Genomic DNA, 19,463 nt, shown 5'->3' with positions numbered 1-19,463 from the left:
GCTCTATCATATGAGTGATTAAACTCATTTTGGGTGTGAATATAATCTTATATATGTTCCATCACCTCTCTATGTGGATTCATTAATTCTCCCCCTCGAGATGATGACACTTCATGTCTATCAATCTCGATTTGAATCCCACTTTGTAATCAATAATATTCTCAAATTGGGTCATGTATTATATCTTACACCCTTTTGACTTTGAGACTAATCGGGAGACTATAACACATTAATATCAAGAGCTTTCAATACTTTTTCTACTACTTCTTATTATTGTAGTAGAATAGTGGAAATTGTCTCACACTAACTTCTTTCATCATCATCATATATAGATGAGATAAGTACCTCATGTACTTATTATTCACTTCTAGTAGAGAAACTAGTTGACATTGACCGCGACTTTATATATCTTATCCACATTCATGACCATTTTATAGCAACTTTCTCAACTATTGTCATTAGTGCTGCTTTCTTTTTCTTTTATAACATAATTCACAAAAATAGAGCAAACCAATATGATGTGATTCATGATCAACATCTCATTATTTTATTCAGTCACAAATAACAATATTCTAATATTTTATATATATATATATTGTTTTTTTTACTATATTGTGTCTACATGACAACAATAATTTTTGTGAATTCTTAAAGTATATATTTTCTACTATATTTCCATAAATGATATTATTTTCTATTATATAATCTTGGTAATAATAGAAACAAGTTGATTTATATATATTCTTTTAAAGAATTTTAGTCATTTACTTTTTTTACATTATTTTAGAATTTTTATGATTATATATACTTGGACTTAAACCTTCTCACAGAAGTGATGCCAAAAAAATATAATCAATAATCATTATTTAGTAATTTGTTACTAAATTTTCAATTTATTCACCACACAAAGTTGGATGACATTATTTAAAATATTTAATTATGATATTATATCTAATTTAAATTTGTGATTAAATAAATAAAGTAAATCACAACACATTATAAACAATCATATGAATGCTAAATAAATATTAAGCATCATATATATCTTTTTCTTCTTAAACGTTTTATTTTTCTTTGTTTACTAAAGATTTTATTTTAAAATCTAAAAAGTTTTACAAAGAAATATAATTATATTATTATAATTTATTTTATAATAATAAATTATATATATTTTATTTTATTTTTAAGACCTAAAGCCATTCATGTGCTTATTAGACATAAAAATAATACTTATTTTAAGAGAAGATGTTGTCCAGGAGCATAGACGTAAGCATCGTTGGCTAATAATTTTTACTCAGTCCTCTTACGTCAAGGTAACTTGTAGTGCTCTCTGTATATAAATCAACTTATCAACATGGAGACAACGTCACAAACTCGGCATCTATTATTAGACCGAATAAAGCCAGCCGGAGCTGCATATGAACGATGCATCAAACAAACGATACCACATGAGTATATTATAAGATACGAGATTAAACAAACAGATTAAATAATAAAGTATAGATCCTCAATATACTAACAGTAAAGCATAAATTTCAGTATTGCTCATATGTTTGACTTCAAGCTGAATCAAAACTAACTGAACCATTTATATTTCAAACATAATAATAATATATATAACTAGCCATGATTAGACACGTTTAAGATCAAATATGGAGCATAATCGATCATAAACAAACATAATAATATAAGTCAATACTCCAAACTGACACGTTTAAAGTCAAACGTGGAGCATAATCGGTAATAAAGCGTTAAACAACATGAATCAATCAATAAAGCGAGACGATTGATATATTAAAGCATGTGAAGTCAAAGCAATATGGTTTAGAATTAAACATGTGTCGACTTGTTATAAAGATCAACAAATCTAAATTACACTAAACAATAACGATTATAGATTCGTTTCCCAAAAACAATAGTAATGATAAAACAATAACGATCTCTATAACCAAGTATGACCGTTCTTTTATATAGCATGAATCGAACGATAATAAAAGATGATGTTAGTTATCTCAATATTGAAACCGTGGATTAAAAGGTGTTGGAGATCTAGAACGGAGACACAACTATTTGCTTGGTCGGCTATGGTTTTTTTATTTTCTTTGTTTTTATTTTGAGATGGTTAGGATTAGAGACTCGTGCTGATAACGTGTTATAACATATATATATATAGGGATACATAATAGGGTTTACGGTTAAACTAATGGGCCGATAATGGACATCCACATAATAATACTGTATATTCATAACAAATAACTACTATAAGTAAACTAATAATTCTAATTAACTTTTTTTTTTTTGGGATCGTGATTAGTTCCATTATCAAATCTTAGAAGTTAACCAATTATAACAATTAAAATTTAAGGAAATCACCATAAATGCATGTTCCCATATATTTAGTATATGCTTTATTTTTGTGTGCAAATTTTAGTATATGCTATAACTATTAAATCAACATATAATAAAAATTCTTCATATGAAATCTTACTACCAATTGCATATAAAATATTCTCCAAGCCATCAGTTAAAATGTATGCTACCAAAAAATCGCAATGCTAACTAAATTCTCAATATTCTTACGATTGAAAAAAAAAGAAAAAGATATTCAACAAATTATTATTAGATTTCGATCAATTACAAAATCAATCCGAGCGTAGTCAAACCTCAATAAATACTTTTACGTGATGATAAGCACATAAAACAATATATTCCTAAGAAATGACAAACGTTTCAAAAATGGTTTTAACACAAAATAAAGTTATTTTATTTTCACAAATTTAAAGGCAACCTCACAAATAACACAATAAAATAAAATAAACCTCCAAGATATTAAAAAGTTTCGTTCTTATCGAAACCATTAATATTTTGTCTATAAAGAGAGCTCCAAGAGAAACACATTACCTCAACCTTTGCTTTTGAATGAGAAACAATCTTTGCAATATCGGGAAAATCCTGGGAATGATTTTGACGAATGGGGCGGTAACATACTGAAAAGATCATCACTGTAAGCAGCTTTTCATCACGTAAACAAATATAAACATATAGCTATATTGATCTATTTTCTCATTTTCTGTTTGTTGATAGATAAATTGTTTGATTGATACTTCTATTTACTTTGTGTGATTATAGGGTTCCAATATTCAGGTGCGAATTAAATAAGAACATGTGAAAACTGTTGGGAGGTTTGTGACCAAAGGACATTCGAAATCATCAAAAATTGTGTTTTGCACCAAGGTAATAACTTTATAACCTTGGAATTTATCATTTGATTTCTAATGTGTTTTGTCTAATTGGTGTTAGACTATCTAATGATGTTAAGCTGTTTTCTAAAAAAATTCTGAAAATTTTCCATTACAGGTGGACGGTGCAATTCACAAATAAATAAGAAGACAATCTTGATAAAACTTATCCTTTTTCTTAGAATGAATGTTGAACTTATCCTTTTTCTAGATTATTTTGTCTATGTCTTTTTTGTTTACATAGTTTCACTTATAACTTCATCCTTAATCTGTCAAAAGCATAGTAAATATGTTATTCTACTTAAATATTGTTTATTTGGTTTTATAAGTTCACATGTCTAACACATAATAAAATTATTTAATATTTTCTTTTATTTTATCATCACTGTTTTACAATAGAAAAACTAAGTAATCTTATTGTCTTTTCAATAAGGGAGAAAATATATTAGAAATTTCATGATTTAAAATCAAAGAACCTCATATCTTTTATGCATAGACCCTTTTACATGCATGAAGATTTTAGTCATCAATTTTCCTGTAAAATGTTTGAAAGCGAAAAAAAAGAGAAACGCAAGTATATTCGTAGTCGAGAAACTATGTGCACAATTAAATGGTACACATCAAAAGTTCAAAACTATATGTCCCGATATGTAGAGACCAAGTCTATTGACGTCAAAAGATTGAGCATTTGTTAAACCAGATAATTGTTAACACTTGGGTTTAATTTAAGTAAACCAACAAATTCATTTCTTTTTTGATTTGGGGTTTAATGTCTGTTAAACAAAAACAGCTTCAGAGACAAAGAAGTATAATCATGACTGTCTTTAGATTAGTTTGGACCACACTAGGAAGAATAGAAAGAGAAAAAAATTGATATTAACGCTAACACCAACGCTATTAACGACATAACTATTGAGGATTAGAGTTTAAATTATTTAAAGCTTAGAATTATATTTAAAACTCTAAAGAAACACAACACATGTTTTGGAGTGGAAGAAATTATTGTAAGACAATCTACATATCTTTTTCGAGATAGAAGAACTCGAGACCTCTTAATATCGAATTGTTTTTTTTTGTTAAAAAAAACAAAAAAAAAAGTTTAGTTTAGTGTTCGAAACTCGAAATTATACATTGTTATGTTTTTTTGACTACGGCTGGGCAATATAAAACCAAACAACCGACCGATCTGAACCTAAAAACCTAAACCGTATCCAAACCAAGATTCCTATAATAACCGAATGGTTAGGAAATCCTCGATTCAAACTTAACCAAATCAGTAATCAAACGGTTAACCGAAATCTGCAAAAATAAAGATATTAGATATTTGTACCCTGTCTAAGTAAAGAACCATGGCATATATGTTTAGAATAACCATTAATAATATCTATAATACCAAAAGCTATAAATTATATAAATTCAAAAATAATATTTCATCAGTTTCACAAAAAAGTGTTATTTTAGAAAAAAAAAATTGTTTCACAAAGAATGTGGGATTAATTATTTCTACACTCAAAAAAATCAAAAACTTTACGTAATTAATATCTCCAAATGTTGTTAGTTTGTAAAAGTTAAATACTCTTGCACAATGAAACTAATTTCAATTTTCTTTCTATTTTTCCTTTTTTATATTATTACTTTTTGTATTTTTTGGTTTTACTCGGTTAACTTGGGTTAGTTACGGTTATCTATTATCTGAACCGGAAATTTATTAAATACATGAATGGTTATTATATTACTATATTCAAACTAATCCAAACTGAATGGTTAACTAAATACTCATGTCTAAATTTTTTTACTCTTAATACGAGTATTTCTATTAAAAATACAAGGACATAGGTAATTGTTGCTAATCAAAGAACATGTTAAAGTCCCAACAGAAATTGATTTTATATTCATGTCTTCAATTCAATTCGAGTATGTGAACATACTATTTACTCATGTCGATTTCACATAAGGAATTTACTTTTGGGTCAAAAAGATTTTCATATATGTGGATCTAACGTGTTAAGGTTGATTCTTTTTACATCTCTATTTAGGTTATCCGGTTCATGATGTTTAATCATTTTGGCAGATTTTTATCTAGTTTGATTGTTTATAATTTTGATAGAAATTTAACTGATTAATTTGGTTCACAAATTTTACGTATTTAACTGAATAATTTGGTTCACAAGTCATCAAGATTTGTCATCATGTCAGTCCGAGTTTCATGTGAAATTATTCTTAGTTCAAAAAATTCACAAACCGGATTGAAATCAAACCAATATAAATTTGAGTTATAAATACTAAACTAAATAAATATATGTATAAATATAACCCCGCATGTATGTGCGAGTCCGAACCTAGTAAGTATTTACAAAAGTCACTTCATTCTTCAATCCATATAAAATTTCTCCATAGTCCTCATTTCAATATAACTTTGTAACGTATTGACTAAACTTAATAGGTAGAAAACGCCCTTTTGTGTATGATGTTTGTGTTTATCGACTAACAAAATAATTCTGTTTAATTTGACAGAAAAAAAAAACATGAATATCGTTTAAAATGTTAAAACCTTTTGGACAAAAAATTGTCCAAACCCAAGGGTTTATATTACGTAAATTTTTCCTTCAATTGACAAAGCTATTTCTTCTTCATTAAGAGTTGGTGACTTGGTATCTTCTTGGACAATTTTCCCACTAAAGTTGTTAACTTTTTATCATCACTTTTGTTAACCTATCAACAACATATCGGTGATACTCCGTGATAACATAATTGAAAAAACACACAAACAAACTACTACTACTAACGACTATGGTTTATGGACCACAACAACAACCTCGTGTCGAAACGGTGTCGTTTGGATTTAATCACATCACATAAAGCTAACTCTCACTAACTTAACAAGAAGTCAAGAACCAAAAATCAAGAAAATTCTCTCTCTCTCTCTCTCTCTTACATGGCTCTTCTCTCAAACCGCGTTAGATCTTCCTCTTCATCGATCTCCACCTTCACTATAACACTCCTCTTTATCTTCGCCGGAAACTCACTCGCCGGGGAACTACGGCCTTCAGATCATGGCCTACAGTATCAATCCAGCTCACCACCGACAGAATCTAACTCACCGCCAGACAAAATGAACTCCTTCTTCGGAGATTCACATTCTTCTTCTTCTTCTCCTCCTCCTTCTCACTCTCAGCTCCTCCCTAAAGCTACGGCGGCGGACGGCGGAGACGATGATTCTTGGTGGAGAGACGGAGCTGGGAACAGACGTGATCACGTGATGAGGCACGTGTTTCTTGCGGCGAGTATCATCTGTGGTGTCTCCGGCGTTGCGCTTCTTGTGGTTTTCACTTTGGTTTACTTCTTTAGGTATCGGAAACATAATAATCATTCGGACTTACCTAGTTACGATTCAAAGTAACCAAATTCAATTTTGTTTATTATTCTTCTTAGATTTAGATTGTTTTATATGTGGTCTATTTACATTGTGTAAATTGATTGTTTCGTGAGTAAATATATATATATTTTGTAGCACTTTGCTTTATTTCTACGACTTTTTAGTTGCGCTAGAGCACTGTTACACCCACATACTATTATTATTCTCTACTTGTTGTTGCCAAAAAGACAAGAAAGTATAAAGGCGACGAATTATTATATTTTGTGATTATCAGGACTTGTGAGGCTTCGCTCGACTTGTGTCAGTTTGTCTAAAACTAAACGATTGAAAAAGGCGAAAAAGATTTTAAGTAATATTAATTGTTAGTTGATGTGTTCTTTTTTTTTTTCTTTTTTTTTTTGGACAAACGTTTGTTGATGTGTTCATTTAAATAACTTTAACTTTATGGAAATGGAAGCTTCGTGCCAAAAAACAAATAGCATTATAATTGGCAGTCTTGTATACGTAATCGTTTGTTGATTTCGTTGCTAAACTGATGCGATCATTACTATATTATATCCTAACTAACTTTTTCATTAATCAAATAAGTTTTAAGTTGAAATATTTGAGTCTCAAGATATACACTTTCTACGGCTATTGTTTTATCGCATTCAAATTAAACAATCACACTAGCTAGTCCATGAACCATATCTTTCACTGTCACATTATATTAAAGTAAAACAAACGGCCCATAGTAGTTGAAGAATAATATTTTAGTATGTATATAGCAATTGAAATGGACATTTCATGATATAATTTTTAATATATATATATATATAGCAATTGAATTGGACATTTCATGATATAATTTTTAGTATATATATAGCAATTGAAATGGACATTTCATTATATAATTTGTAGTATACTCCCGCAAGGCCGCAACAAATCAATTTACTTTTATCTTTTTTCTTAACGAGCAAAAACTAATCTAGTATAATGTTATAGTATCCTAATTAGCTCTGATGTAGTATGTACATACTACATACTACATACTACATACGCATACGTTTGATTTAAGTGGTGAGCCTTAAACGTATGATACTATTTGATTCGGTGGGAGCATTAAATTAATTAGATGCGCCAGTTTTTATATTTTCTCCTAACAATGGGACCCATATATCCGATCAGATGATTTTTCCAGTCAAATTACTTATCTTATTGTCTAGCCCTTGTTCGTTGTTACAGATTCATGTCGTATCCCCCTTGATTTGCATTTTGTAACTACTATCTAAATTACGATTATTTAACATTAAAATCTTCGTCTCATGAATGTTATATTTATTTATTTATCTCATAATGCTTTTGACTCGCTATTTCTGAATAAACCAATAGACCGTTTCGCTAGAATTGTCGGACATATCACCACTTTCACCGTACAAATACGTAGAAAAAGAAAAAAAAACAGTAGCCTCTTGCATTTGTATATTTACCTCTCAAGGTTGCATATCGCTTCTATTGTTTTCTGTAAATTGCTAATTGTTAGATATTTTTTTTGTTACTAAATAGTAAATACAGCTGCCTTTCTACAAGTATAAAATTGTATTACTCTCATAGTATATACAGCTAACAAAAATTAGAATTGTCGAGGAATCGAAGAAAGGTAAAACGCAAAACGCGTGGGTTGAAAAAATCTGTCGAAGTTGCATTGTTTAATTCAATATGCAATTGTAGTATAAATAGTTCAATATATGCAAAAAAAAAAAATGCATGCATTAGACAGTTGTCTTTGTCTACCATTGATTATTATAGTGCGGTAAATCCTAGACTCTCTAAAAAATAAAACTTAATTAGGTTATTCTTAGGAACTTTAGCTACTAGCAGATATATATATACAATACACTACTATTTGGAACAATAAATAATTTATTAAACATCTCATTTTAAATATTAGTATCTCATTTGTAGGATGGAAACAATGATCATGTACACAATATATATTAATTATGATTCTAGTCGATAACATAGTAAAATGAAATAACATAAATAGCGATTTGGTAAAAATTCTATAAAATTTAAAAATCTGTAAGTTTTGTAATGTTTTATATACATAGTACAACTAAAGCAATATTTATCTTTTTTCTGAAACATTCTTAAAATAAACTAAGAAAAATTAGTTTCTTTATAGTTGGAGAAATTATATATTAATATATATGATTGTATACTACAAGTAGTGTCATGGTTCCCCACTCTCTTCTCTCTTTGCCCGATCAAGCCATACTTCTTCTTCCTTCACTCGTCTTCACCATCATTATTCTCTAAATTTGGCCAAATCTTGTTATTCTCGTGTTGTTTGTATGCAAAATCATAAGTTTGCTTAGTGAGAACTTTACACGCAAATGCTTTGTTAGTATTAATCGAGAGGCTTCTCCATCAAATGAAAGAAGAGCTTTATCTCATATTAGTCCCACGAGGATCCTTAACATTAATACCAACAAGCGAGCGCCTCTGTAAGAATATCCAGGTACTGTTATCTTAATGAAAACTCCCTTTTATATATTCACTACAAATAATAAATAATCATCATTAAATACACAAATACCATGGGATTACTACTAGGTAACTTTGAGAGTTATAATTAATTTTGTGGCAGAGGTGAAAATGATTCTTAACTTTAACAGTATGGTTATGATGAGATTGGGTCATAGATTGTTGAAGTTTGAATGCTCATAAATGATTGCACTAATCTACTTCCATGAGATAAACCATCACATCCATATATATCCTTCCATTTTTGTTCCTTCTATACGTGTTTCCTAAATTTTCTTATACTCTTTAACTAATGATTTGTGGTTAATTTTTTTTTTTTTTTTTGTTACCTTACTTTTGTAATAGATAAGGAATAGTGCTCTGTGTTGAGATTGTTACAATAATAAACTTTCATAAACATTTTGGAGTTGGTTTGTGCTTCTCTCTCCATCAACATTCAACAATGGCAATGAAGATGAAGGGCATCTACAAAAGCTTCAAATCCATCTCTCAAATGTTTGGTATAACTTTTACCATAATTTAGCTGCATCTAATCTGATTAAGCTACATTATATAATCTATCAAACTTTCTCGCAACTTTATACCGATATTGTAAGTTCTATACATGAAATAACAATATACGAATTAATCTTGTAATATAAAAGTATAAATTCAGTATATTCAACTATACCCCCACGCAAAAGCAATTTTGAATTTTCGGTCCATTATTTAGCCACTATGGTCCATGTTATTGATTTAAAAGAGCATTCAATTATCTTAAAGATGTCTTCTGTGATTAATATTGCATTAACAGCAATTAAATGATGGAGCGAAAACAATTATTTTTGGTCAACAGTTGTGAAAGAAAGAGATCTAGAAATTGGGCACCCAACAGAAGTAAAACATGTGGCCCATGTTGGTTGGGAGGGCTCCTCTGGCAGTGCTCCTGGTTGGGTAAGCTCTCTCTCCCCCTCTCTTTGATGTCCCAAAACATTCTTAAATGTACTTTATTTTACTCCTTATTTTACTTATCAAGCCTTCAACCATACTCTTAGGAGTATGTTATGAACTCTTAACGTTTACTTGAAATACTATATACCACCAAATGATGATGTTTATTTCAAAATTTAATTGTTTCCGGGGGAGTATAGATGAGTGACTTTAAGGCAGGAGCAGAGCTGTTATCTCCAAGAGCATCATCTTTTGGACATGCACGACATTCAAATTCTTTCTTCACACCTTCTGCTTCCAGTGGTAATTTTAATCGTTAAATTTAAATTAATGGTGTATAAACAGTTTTAATTAGATTTAGATATCTAATGGAACTTTTTGCTTTGGCTAAATTATAGATTTTGATGAGGGCTCAAGCCAACAAACTATACCGGATAGGATAAGAGATGTACCTCCAATTCCAGTAGGTTTATCCAAGATTCACACTAAGAGCAAGAATAGAAGAAAGAAACCATCTTCGACATCATCACCAAGATCCAAACCATCTCCAAAATCTTCTAGATCAATGGGTTTATCCAAATCTTCGCATAAATCAATGATATCTCGGTTAAACTCTAATGCATAACTAGAGTGCACTGAGAAATACAACGAAAAAGAGCGTTTGCCAAATATTTTTGCGTAAGGAACTTTTTTTTTTGTAGTGATTTTCTTTTTGTTCAAAGCGTCTGTTTTCGTAGTTCTCATATTTGAAAAACTATATGTACATTAATGTAGAAAGACGTAAAACATAAAAAAAGGAGAGAAATATTTTTTTTTTTTTGTAGTCTATATCAACCTATTTAATTTTAACTATTTCTGTTATAATCATGATTTGGACTTTGCATATACTTCATCAAGAACAGTTGAGGCTGAGGCTGAGGCTGAGGCCCGTTACTCAAATCTTTTTGAAAGTACAGAAAAGAGTGGGACAAAATTGTATATATATGATTAGTTAGTTGTTGACAAAAAGATCATGCATTTTTTTTTTTTTTGGACAACCGACAAAAAGATAATGCATATGATGAGTTTTGTCATCATTTTAGTACGTCACATACATAATTCTGAGCTTAACAATCCTTGTATGAATGATTCGATGTCGCCATACGACTTTTCTAGAGTTTGGTTAGTTTTATAGAGCTTAACAATCCGTAGATGATTAGTTTTCTCATCTACAACTAACTTTATGTGCATTGTAAAAAGAAAGAATATAAACATTTAGTTTACGCATATTACTAATTTTTTGACCAACTTTTTACATGTTAGGAGGTTTTAGCAAATCGTGTTATTATAAAGTTTAACATAAAAGTAGAAATTGATTTCAATAATAATCAAACTAGAGGCACAAGTAGACTACATATTTCACAAATTGTAAAGCAAGTAAAACATTCTTATCCAGGTTATAATCTCTTGCAAGTAATCTTATGTTAGCATTTAGCTTTCGGAATTAAAAGTAACCAATCTTAATATAAGCTTTTAGCTTTCATCACAACTAACCATTATAGTTAAAAGAAAGTTGTGATTTCGAAAATAAAGCTTAGTTTCTCATTTGACATATTAAACTTTGATTATAAAGTGTACCCATTTTTTATAAACCTTATCAAAGAAAAAAAACAAGAACAAAACGATACATAGTTTTCTAAAATGTGCTAATATTCAGAAACTGATACATGATACATTTGTCTGAAACTTCGTTTCAAATTACTGAAAATAATCATTCACTGGACCAAAAATAAAGAAATATTTTTGTACTGTATAATAGAATTTCTGAATTTGGATTTTGGAGTTCTAAAATTAAACGAAAACAAAAACAAATTTGAAGACATTAAATGAGTTAGTTGGTAGGCAGAAGTCACTCTTTCCCACTAGCTATTATTAGTAGGAAACGTCCCCACAACTCCAAGGCGTTTCAGCTCCTTTAATTTACTAAATTACCCTCCTCATTTCTATTAAATCATCCCTCTACAGCAATGCACATCCTGTCGTTTCTTTCTAGACGAAGTGAACTACATGCTGTTTTCTGACAATGTATAACGATACGTTGTCGTTCGGGACTCGTATTACAAAATTACAAGTGATGAATTAATCTATGTATACTATAGCTAGATTAGATATATAGGAACGTAATGGAACAACTACGCATTGGAAAATATTTATGTATATAATTTAACTAGACGTATAAATATTTTGATAAATAATTTATGTTTATTGATCCCCACCTACGTCTACGTGAGTTTTTAACAATGATTATTAAGCTATACATAGGGTGTATCAGTTCTGAAACTGTTTAAAATACTTTAATCAACTTCTAATTAACAACTTCAAGCGGGGAATCACAAAGTGGTGCATAATAAACTCAATGAATAAATTAATATCATACGATCAGCATAGTTAACGGAATAAGTTAATTACTCCGTCATCCATACTAAGTTAATATTAAATCCAAATCAAACTTAAAAAAAAATTAGAAAAAGGGCAAATTATATCTGAAAATTCACGAGGAAGACGACAAATGCAAGGAAAACAGCTATTAATCTTAATAGATATTGAAATAATCATGATTGGATGATGAATCACTACATACTAGTATATATCACATTAATAGTGGACATAAATTTGCATATATGTGTAATGTACCTCTCCACACATAAGATATGAGTTTTGTATTAAACCTTCTTTTATGGGTCAACAGCTAAGCACAATTTAATCACAGAGATCATTTCATTTATTAATTATTACAAGTCAAATAATTTAATCTAATACGTACTTGTTTCGAATATATAAATTTGGCCATTTTTATCACCTGTCGAAAATCAAATTCTAAAACAAAATTTTATCACCATTTTTCAAAAACAAATGATGAGTGTCAACCAAAAGAGCTACTGTCTTATCAGGAACTTGTGAACAAATTTTCAACCTTTCCCAAATAAGACGAGTGTCAACCAACTTTTTCCAACCAAGAGATATTAGGTTGCTGCTACACAACACACATACTTAATAGCCATTGCATATTTATGCATATGCAATGCAGGGTCGTGCGTCAGAAAAGAAACATATGACCCCCAACTTATTTAATATATTGGGAGCTCTATTTGACTATTTCATATACTAGAAAATAACAATTTAAATTAACGTTAAGTTTTGTTTAAAATAAAATTTTGTTTTACGAAACAAGCTTATGCTTTTTCGCAATGATTTTTTTAAAAAAAAATTTTAGTGTGTGTTTACATTGATTAGTAGGGTTCCGTTTTTTATATGTATATAAATATACCACGTATCAGGTACAATACATGAATATGAACATAATTGTAAAAGTGAATCTTGTCGTTTTCTTGTTGATGACTATTATCTATAGAGTCTCTGTTGTATATAGAGTTTTTGTAAATTGGTAGAATATAAACCAGTAGTACATAGAGTTGGTTTAGTTTAATCTAGTGGCTTTGGTTTAGGCCTTATGTTTATATATAAACCCACAATTGTATATTTTGATCAATTAATGGGAATGAGATTAATAACTAATATGGTATCAGAGCAATTTTAATCTCAATCTCTATCTCTTCAGCTTTCGTTGGTCGGAATCTCACCGGTATCTTGCCGGATCTTTTCTTGATCTTTCTCTCCTCTCTCCTCTTCAATCTCCCGTCAGAATCTGTGTCTTCTGTATGCTATCTCAGTCTCTTATCCTTTGATCGGAGCTGTTTTAGGGTTCAATGGGGAAACGGAACTGCAAATCGAAATATCGCACTCAAGCTGCAGATTCACCTACATCCGGCACACCTGTGTCACATCTTGCGTCTCGATCTGTTTCGGGGATGGTGAATCAAGCTCCAGATCTCATCGATCGAGCACCAGTTCGTCGATCTCTCACTATTCCTTCTCACGATGCCTTCCAGGTATCTGATTCACTGGATAATATTCACTCACCGTATCATTTGCATAGTTCTGATCATCCTGGTTTAGTCTTAGTTTCGGAACCTCTTGATGGTAACAACTATAACGTTTGGTATGTTGCTATGGTCACAAGTCTTGAAGCTAAGAATAAATTAGGATTTCTCGATGAATCTATTGCAAAGCCTGATGAATATGATCCCTATTTCAAAATCTGGTGTCGCTGTAATTCTATGGTGAAGTCGTGGTTGTTGAACAGTGTTTCTAAGAAGATCTATGCCAGCATTCTCTACATCAAACATTCATCTGACATCTGGAAAGATCTTCACACTCGCTTTCACAAGTCAAACCTCCCTCGCCTCTACAAGTTGCGTCATCAGCTTCACTCTCTCCATCAGGGTAGTCTCGATCTCTCCTCTTATCATACTCAGACTCAAACCTTGTGGGAGGAACTTTCTAACATTCAAGTTGCTCCACACACTGTTGAGGATCTTCTTGCTGAAAAGGAGACGAATCGAGTGATTGACTTCTTAATGGGGCTTAATGAGAGCTATGAAAACATCCGGAGCCGTATTTTGATGAAGAAGACCCTTCCTTCTCTTTCTGAGATCTACAATATGCTCGATCAGGATGACAGTCAGAAGACAGCTCATGTTCCTGTTGTTACTAATCTGCAGTCTTCTGCCTTTCAAGTCTCTCAACCTCCCTCGTCCAGTGTTGGCCCTAGTAGCTCTGGTTTTCCAAGGAAGGAACGACCTTATTGCACCTTTTGTGGTCGAGTTGGTCATGTAGTGGAAAAGTGTTTCAAGAAGCATGGTTATCCCACTAGCTACAAACCGAATCAACGTCCTGAGAAGCCTGCTCTCGTCGCAAATGTTGCTCTTGATGACTCCCCTGCTTCTGTTGATCCGGTAACTGATTTCACACCAACTCAAATTCAGCAAATGATGTCTTTCCTCGCCAGTAAGCTTCAGCCCCCTATCACTGCACCCACTCCAGAAGTCCACTCCGTCTCAGCATCTTCTGATCCTCCTTCTTCTTCCTCTGGTCCAATTCCCGGTAACATTCATCCCTCTATCCTTTGTTCTTTTACTGGGGTTGGTACACCTTATATCTGTTCTCTTGATGACAATCTCCCTGCAATCAATGCTTGGGTTATTGATTCAGGTGCTACCAATCATATCTATCATGAAAAATCTTCTTTCCTTTCCTTAAAACCTATGGCTAATATTGTTAATCTTCCTAATGGAATTCATGTGAGTATTGTTGGGATAGGAACTATACACTTGGGTAGAAATTTGATTCTTCATGATGTTTTATACATCCCTCAATTCAAGTTCAATCTTCTTAGTGTTAGTGCCTTAACCAATGTCATGGGGTGTCGGGTTTGGTTTGACAAACTCTCTTGTGCCATACAGGATCCTACTCGGGAATTAACGATTGGCATGGGTAGACAGGTGGCTAACCTTTACTTCTTGGATATAGAGTCTCTTTCTTGTCCAAGTACTTCTCTCTCGGTTGTTGCTGCAGTATCAAATCCTGAGTTGTGGCACAAGCGTTTAGGACATCTCTCTATGTCTAAGCTTCCCTCTTTACATAATCTTTTATCTCTTGACAAAACTAAAATTGATACTCATTATCATTGTAAAGTTTGTCATCTTTCTAAACAAAAACATTTACCCTTTACTTCTCATAATAAGCTTAGTGAAAACCCTTTTGATTTGGTGCATATTGATACTTGGGGTCCCTTCTCTGTTCCTACTCATGATGGCTTTCGATACTTTCTCACAATTGTTGATGATTGCTCTAGGGCTACTTGGGTTTATTTACTTAAGACCAAGTCGGATGTCCTCCAAGTATTTTCATCTTTCATTAATATGGTAGAAACTCAGTTTCAATCTAAAGTTAAGGGGGTTAGATCTGACAATGCTCCGGAATTAAACTTCACTTCTTTCTATCAATCTAAAGGCATTGTTGCCTATCACTCTTGTCCTGAAACTCCACAACAAAATTCTGTTGTGGAACGCAAACACCAACATCTTCTTAACGTTGCTCGTTCTCTCTTGTTTCAATCTCATGTTCCTCTTCCTTATTGGGGTGACTGCATTCTCACTACAGTTCATCTCATTAATCGCACTCCTGCAAAAATTATAGCTAATCGCACTCCTTTTGAAGTTTTAACAAAGAAGATCCCAGATTACTCAGAATTAAAAGTCTTTGGCTGTCTCTGTTATGCTTCTACTACTCCCAAGAACAGACATAAATTCGATCCTAGAGCTCGTGCTTGTGCCTTTCTAGGATATCCTAGTGGTTACAAAGGGTACAAACTTCTTGATATTGAAGCAAATACTATTTTTGTCTCTCGACATGTAGTATTTCATGAAGAGCTCTTTCCTTTTGTTGGGTCTGAGAATTCTCAGGATACTTCCTTATATTTTCCTGATCAGTCACCAACACTTCCTGTGGTTCATCGTTCTTCGGTTGTGGATTCTTCTGCATCTCCAACGTCTATAGAGATTCAACATTCTGTTGATCCTATATGTGATGTTTCTGAACCTTTCGTTCAAGCATCCCACAGGAAGACCAAAAAGCCTGCTTATCTTGAAGACTACTACTGTCATTCAGTGGAGTCTTCAACCATTCATCAACTTTCTCAATTTCTTTCTTATGCTAAGCTCTCTCCTCTTTACCTATCTTTTTTAGTTGCCATTGACAAAGAAAGAGAACCCACCTGTTATGCTGAGGCGAAGGAACTTCTGGTTTGGTGTGGTGCTATGGATGATGAAGTCACTGCTTTGGAAGACACCGGGACCTGGACGATATGCACTCTTCCTCCTGATAAAACTCCTATTGGTTGCAAATGGGTTTTTAAAGTCAAGTTTAACTCTGATGGTAGTATCGAAAGATACAAAGCTCGTTTGGTTGCCAAAGGGTACACACAAAAGGAGGGTATCGATTTCAATGAGACATTCTCTCCAGTTGTCAAATTGACTTCCGTAAAATTCATTCTGGCTTTATCTGCGATCCATAGTTTTTCTCTCACTCAGTTGGACATTTCCAATGCTTTTTTGAATGGTGATCTTGATGAGGAGATTTATATGCGGCTTCCTCCTGGATATGCTGATCGTAAGGGGGACACTCTGCCTCCTAATGTCGTGTGTAAGCTTCAAAAGTCCTTATATGGTCTTAAGCAGGCCTCTCGCCAATGGTTCTTAAAGTTTTCCTCGACTTTGCTTGGTTTTGGTTTCACTCAAACGTATGCCGATCACACATGTTTCCTGAAACTCACTGATAGTCTTTTCTTATGTGTTTTGGTATACGTTGATGACATCATTATTTGCAGTAACAATGATGCTGAGGTTGATCTCTTGAAAACTCAGCTCAAGTCCTTTTTCAAACTTCGTGATTTGGGTCCATTGAAGTACTTTCTCGGTTTGGAGATTGCCCGATCATCCGAAGGTATTCACATTGGTCAGCGTAAGTATGCGCTTGACCTTCTTGATGAGACATGACTACTTGGCTGCAAACCGTCTCCTATTCCTATGGAGCCTAATGTTGTTTTCTCTTCGACAACTGGTGGTGACTTTGTTGATGTTGGAGCCTATAGACGCCTCATTGGTCGCTTAATGTACCTGCAAATTACGAGACCTCACATTACCTTCGCGGTCAACAAGCTCAGTCAATTTTCTCAAGCTCCTCGCAAAGCTCATTTGCAGGCTGTTTACAAGATTCTTCACTACATCAATGGCACCGTTGGTCAAGGGTTATTCTATTCTTCCAGGTCAGAACGTCAGTTTCAAATGTTTGCTGATGCTTCTTATTCATCTTGCAAAGATACTAGTCGTTCTGTTTCTGGTTTCTGTTTGTTTCTAGGCACCTCTCTGATTTCTTGAAAATCTAAGAAACAAAAGGTTGTTTCCAAGAGTTCTGCGGAGGCTGAATATCGCAGCATGTCAAAAGCAACGGATGAGTTGGTTTGGATCACTAATTTTCTCAAGGAGTTGAAGATACCTCTTGCTAAGCCTACCATGCTCTTCTGTGACAATACTGCTGCTATTCACATCGCGACAAACCCTGTCTTCCACGAACGCACCAAACATATTGAAAACGATTGCCACAGTGTTTGTGAACGCCTTGTTGCAGGTTTGTTCCAACTTTTTCATATCAGGACTGGTCTTCAACTTGCTGATCCGCTTACTAAAGCATTATATCCTGCTCAATTCCATCAGTTGGTTGGCAAGATGGGTCTACTCAATATTTTCGTCCCATCTTGAGGAGGACTATTATCTATAGAGTCTCTGTTGTATATAGAGTTTTTGTAAACTAGTAGAGTATAAACCAGTAGTAAATAGAGTTTGTTTAGTTTAATCTAGTGGCTTTGGTTCAGGCCTTATGTTTGTATATAAACCCACAATTGTATATTTTGATCAATTAATGGGAATGAGATTAATAACTAATAATGACATATATATATATATATATAGATATATTTTTTTTTTTGGTCAAAATGACATATATATATATATAGTACTATATGCAAAGCATAGCTTAATCCAATACCACACCACATAACACGTCAGGCAATATCCAATTATAACCGTATTGTATGTGTATGCATATGTATGTTACATGCACAAATGTCTGAATCAGTCAGTGTACGTATATGTGTCAATGTGTGTGATGTAAATCTTAATGTGTGAGCTGTTTTCTTGGACCATGGTCCACAATGGATATTGCTCCCCAACTACATTAGTCAATCGACTGTCCAAATTTTAATTAAGATAATTAATCCAAAACTACCATTAAATATAACTTTGACCTTTTTCTAATTCGTTTTTAGTTCTTATTGGAACTTACGTGGTTTCCATCTCATCCCTTTCTTTTGTTCCTTGATAGTAGGTCCAATCACAAAAGTTATCGCATATCTTGTGTATTTTTGGTAAGAACATATAATTATATAGGCTGGAGTATACATATATATTTTTTCTTTCAATAAGGTAATTTACACCCAATCTGACATCATCCAAAATATGAATAATATATGTTTGACTATAATATTTGAGTCTTTTAGATTTTGATAATTGATCTCATGAATATGAATTAATATTAATCAGTTCAGGATAATAAGCAGAGTGTTGTGGACCATTAATAGCGATGTGGAATTAAAAATCGTGATTAATAATCTTGGAAATTTTTGGATTGCTTAGTTATTATATTATGATGATCGTGGTGTCAGTGTCATGGATTTTGGAACTTTAAATTAATCTCTTAAATTAGCGTCTACCATTTGAATTGTATAGAATCTTACTTTGAGTTTAAATTGCTAAAGTACTTTTATAATGACAGTATAATTAATTAGGACCTAAATGTAGTACTCATACAGTGTGTTCTCATCACCAGTCAACCATCAAAAGAATCTAATACTGATAAATATATACCATGCTGGTATTGGAATAATTAGCTTAAAC

At 32.3% G+C, this 19,463-nt stretch overlaps 3 protein-coding genes across 3 annotated transcripts; all 3 read left to right on the top strand.

Moving 5' to 3' along the window:
• The first annotated feature begins 5,843 nt into the window (after positions 1-5,843).
• Positions 5,844-6,752, top strand: LOC104722877 (uncharacterized). The gene has a single exon (XM_010441130.3). It carries the CDS (start codon positions 6,175-6,177, stop codon positions 6,637-6,639), a length of 465 nt encoding a protein of 154 aa, XP_010439432.1. The 5' UTR covers positions 5,844-6,174; the 3' UTR covers positions 6,640-6,752.
• Positions 6,753-8,829: 2,077 nt separating this feature from the next.
• LOC104722876 (CRIB domain-containing protein RIC11-like) lies at positions 8,830-10,939 on the top strand. Its single transcript, XM_010441129.2, has 5 exons — positions 8,830-9,115; positions 9,487-9,641; positions 9,977-10,074; positions 10,272-10,374; positions 10,470-10,939. The coding sequence occupies exons 2-5, from the start codon at positions 9,584-9,586 to the stop codon at positions 10,694-10,696; spliced, it is 486 nt and encodes a 161-aa protein (XP_010439431.1). The 5' UTR covers positions 8,830-9,115; positions 9,487-9,583; the 3' UTR covers positions 10,697-10,939.
• Positions 10,940-13,817: 2,878 nt separating this feature from the next.
• LOC147933820 (uncharacterized) lies at positions 13,818-15,448 on the top strand. Its single transcript, XM_087472102.1, has 2 exons — positions 13,818-15,054; positions 15,414-15,448. Exons 1-2 carry the CDS (start codon positions 13,818-13,820, stop codon positions 15,446-15,448), a joined length of 1,272 nt encoding a protein of 423 aa, XP_087328228.1.
• Positions 15,449-19,463: the final 4,015 nt, after the last annotated feature.

The sequence above is a fragment of the Camelina sativa genome, chromosome 11 (assembly GCF_030686135.1).
Source record: "Camelina sativa cultivar CO46 ecotype springtype chromosome 11, ASM3068613v1".
Taxonomy (NCBI): domain Eukaryota; kingdom Viridiplantae; phylum Streptophyta; class Magnoliopsida; order Brassicales; family Brassicaceae; genus Camelina; species Camelina sativa.
This window is presented reverse-complemented; position numbering and strand designations above follow the sequence as displayed.

Bases quoted from the DNA above. Each gene is read 5' to 3' on its own strand.
- LOC104722877 (XM_010441130.3), top strand. From the start codon at position 6,175: ATGGCTCTTCTCTCAAACCGCGTTAGATCTTCCTCTTCATCGATCTCC.
- LOC104722876 (XM_010441129.2), top strand. From the start codon at position 9,584: ATGGCAATGAAGATGAAGGGCATCTACAAAAGCTTCAAATCCATCTCT. The intron at 10,075-10,271 runs GTAAGCTCTCTC...GGGGGAGTATAG, and splicing joins CTGGCAGTGCTCCTGGTTGG to ATGAGTGACTTTAAGGCAGG. The intron at 10,375-10,469 runs GTAATTTTAATC...GCTAAATTATAG, and splicing joins CACACCTTCTGCTTCCAGTG to ATTTTGATGAGGGCTCAAGC.
- LOC147933820 (XM_087472102.1), top strand. From the start codon at position 13,818: ATGGGGAAACGGAACTGCAAATCGAAATATCGCACTCAAGCTGCAGAT. The intron at 15,055-15,413 runs GTAACATTCATC...TGTGCCATACAG, and splicing joins TTCCTCTGGTCCAATTCCCG to GATCCTACTCGGGAATTAAC.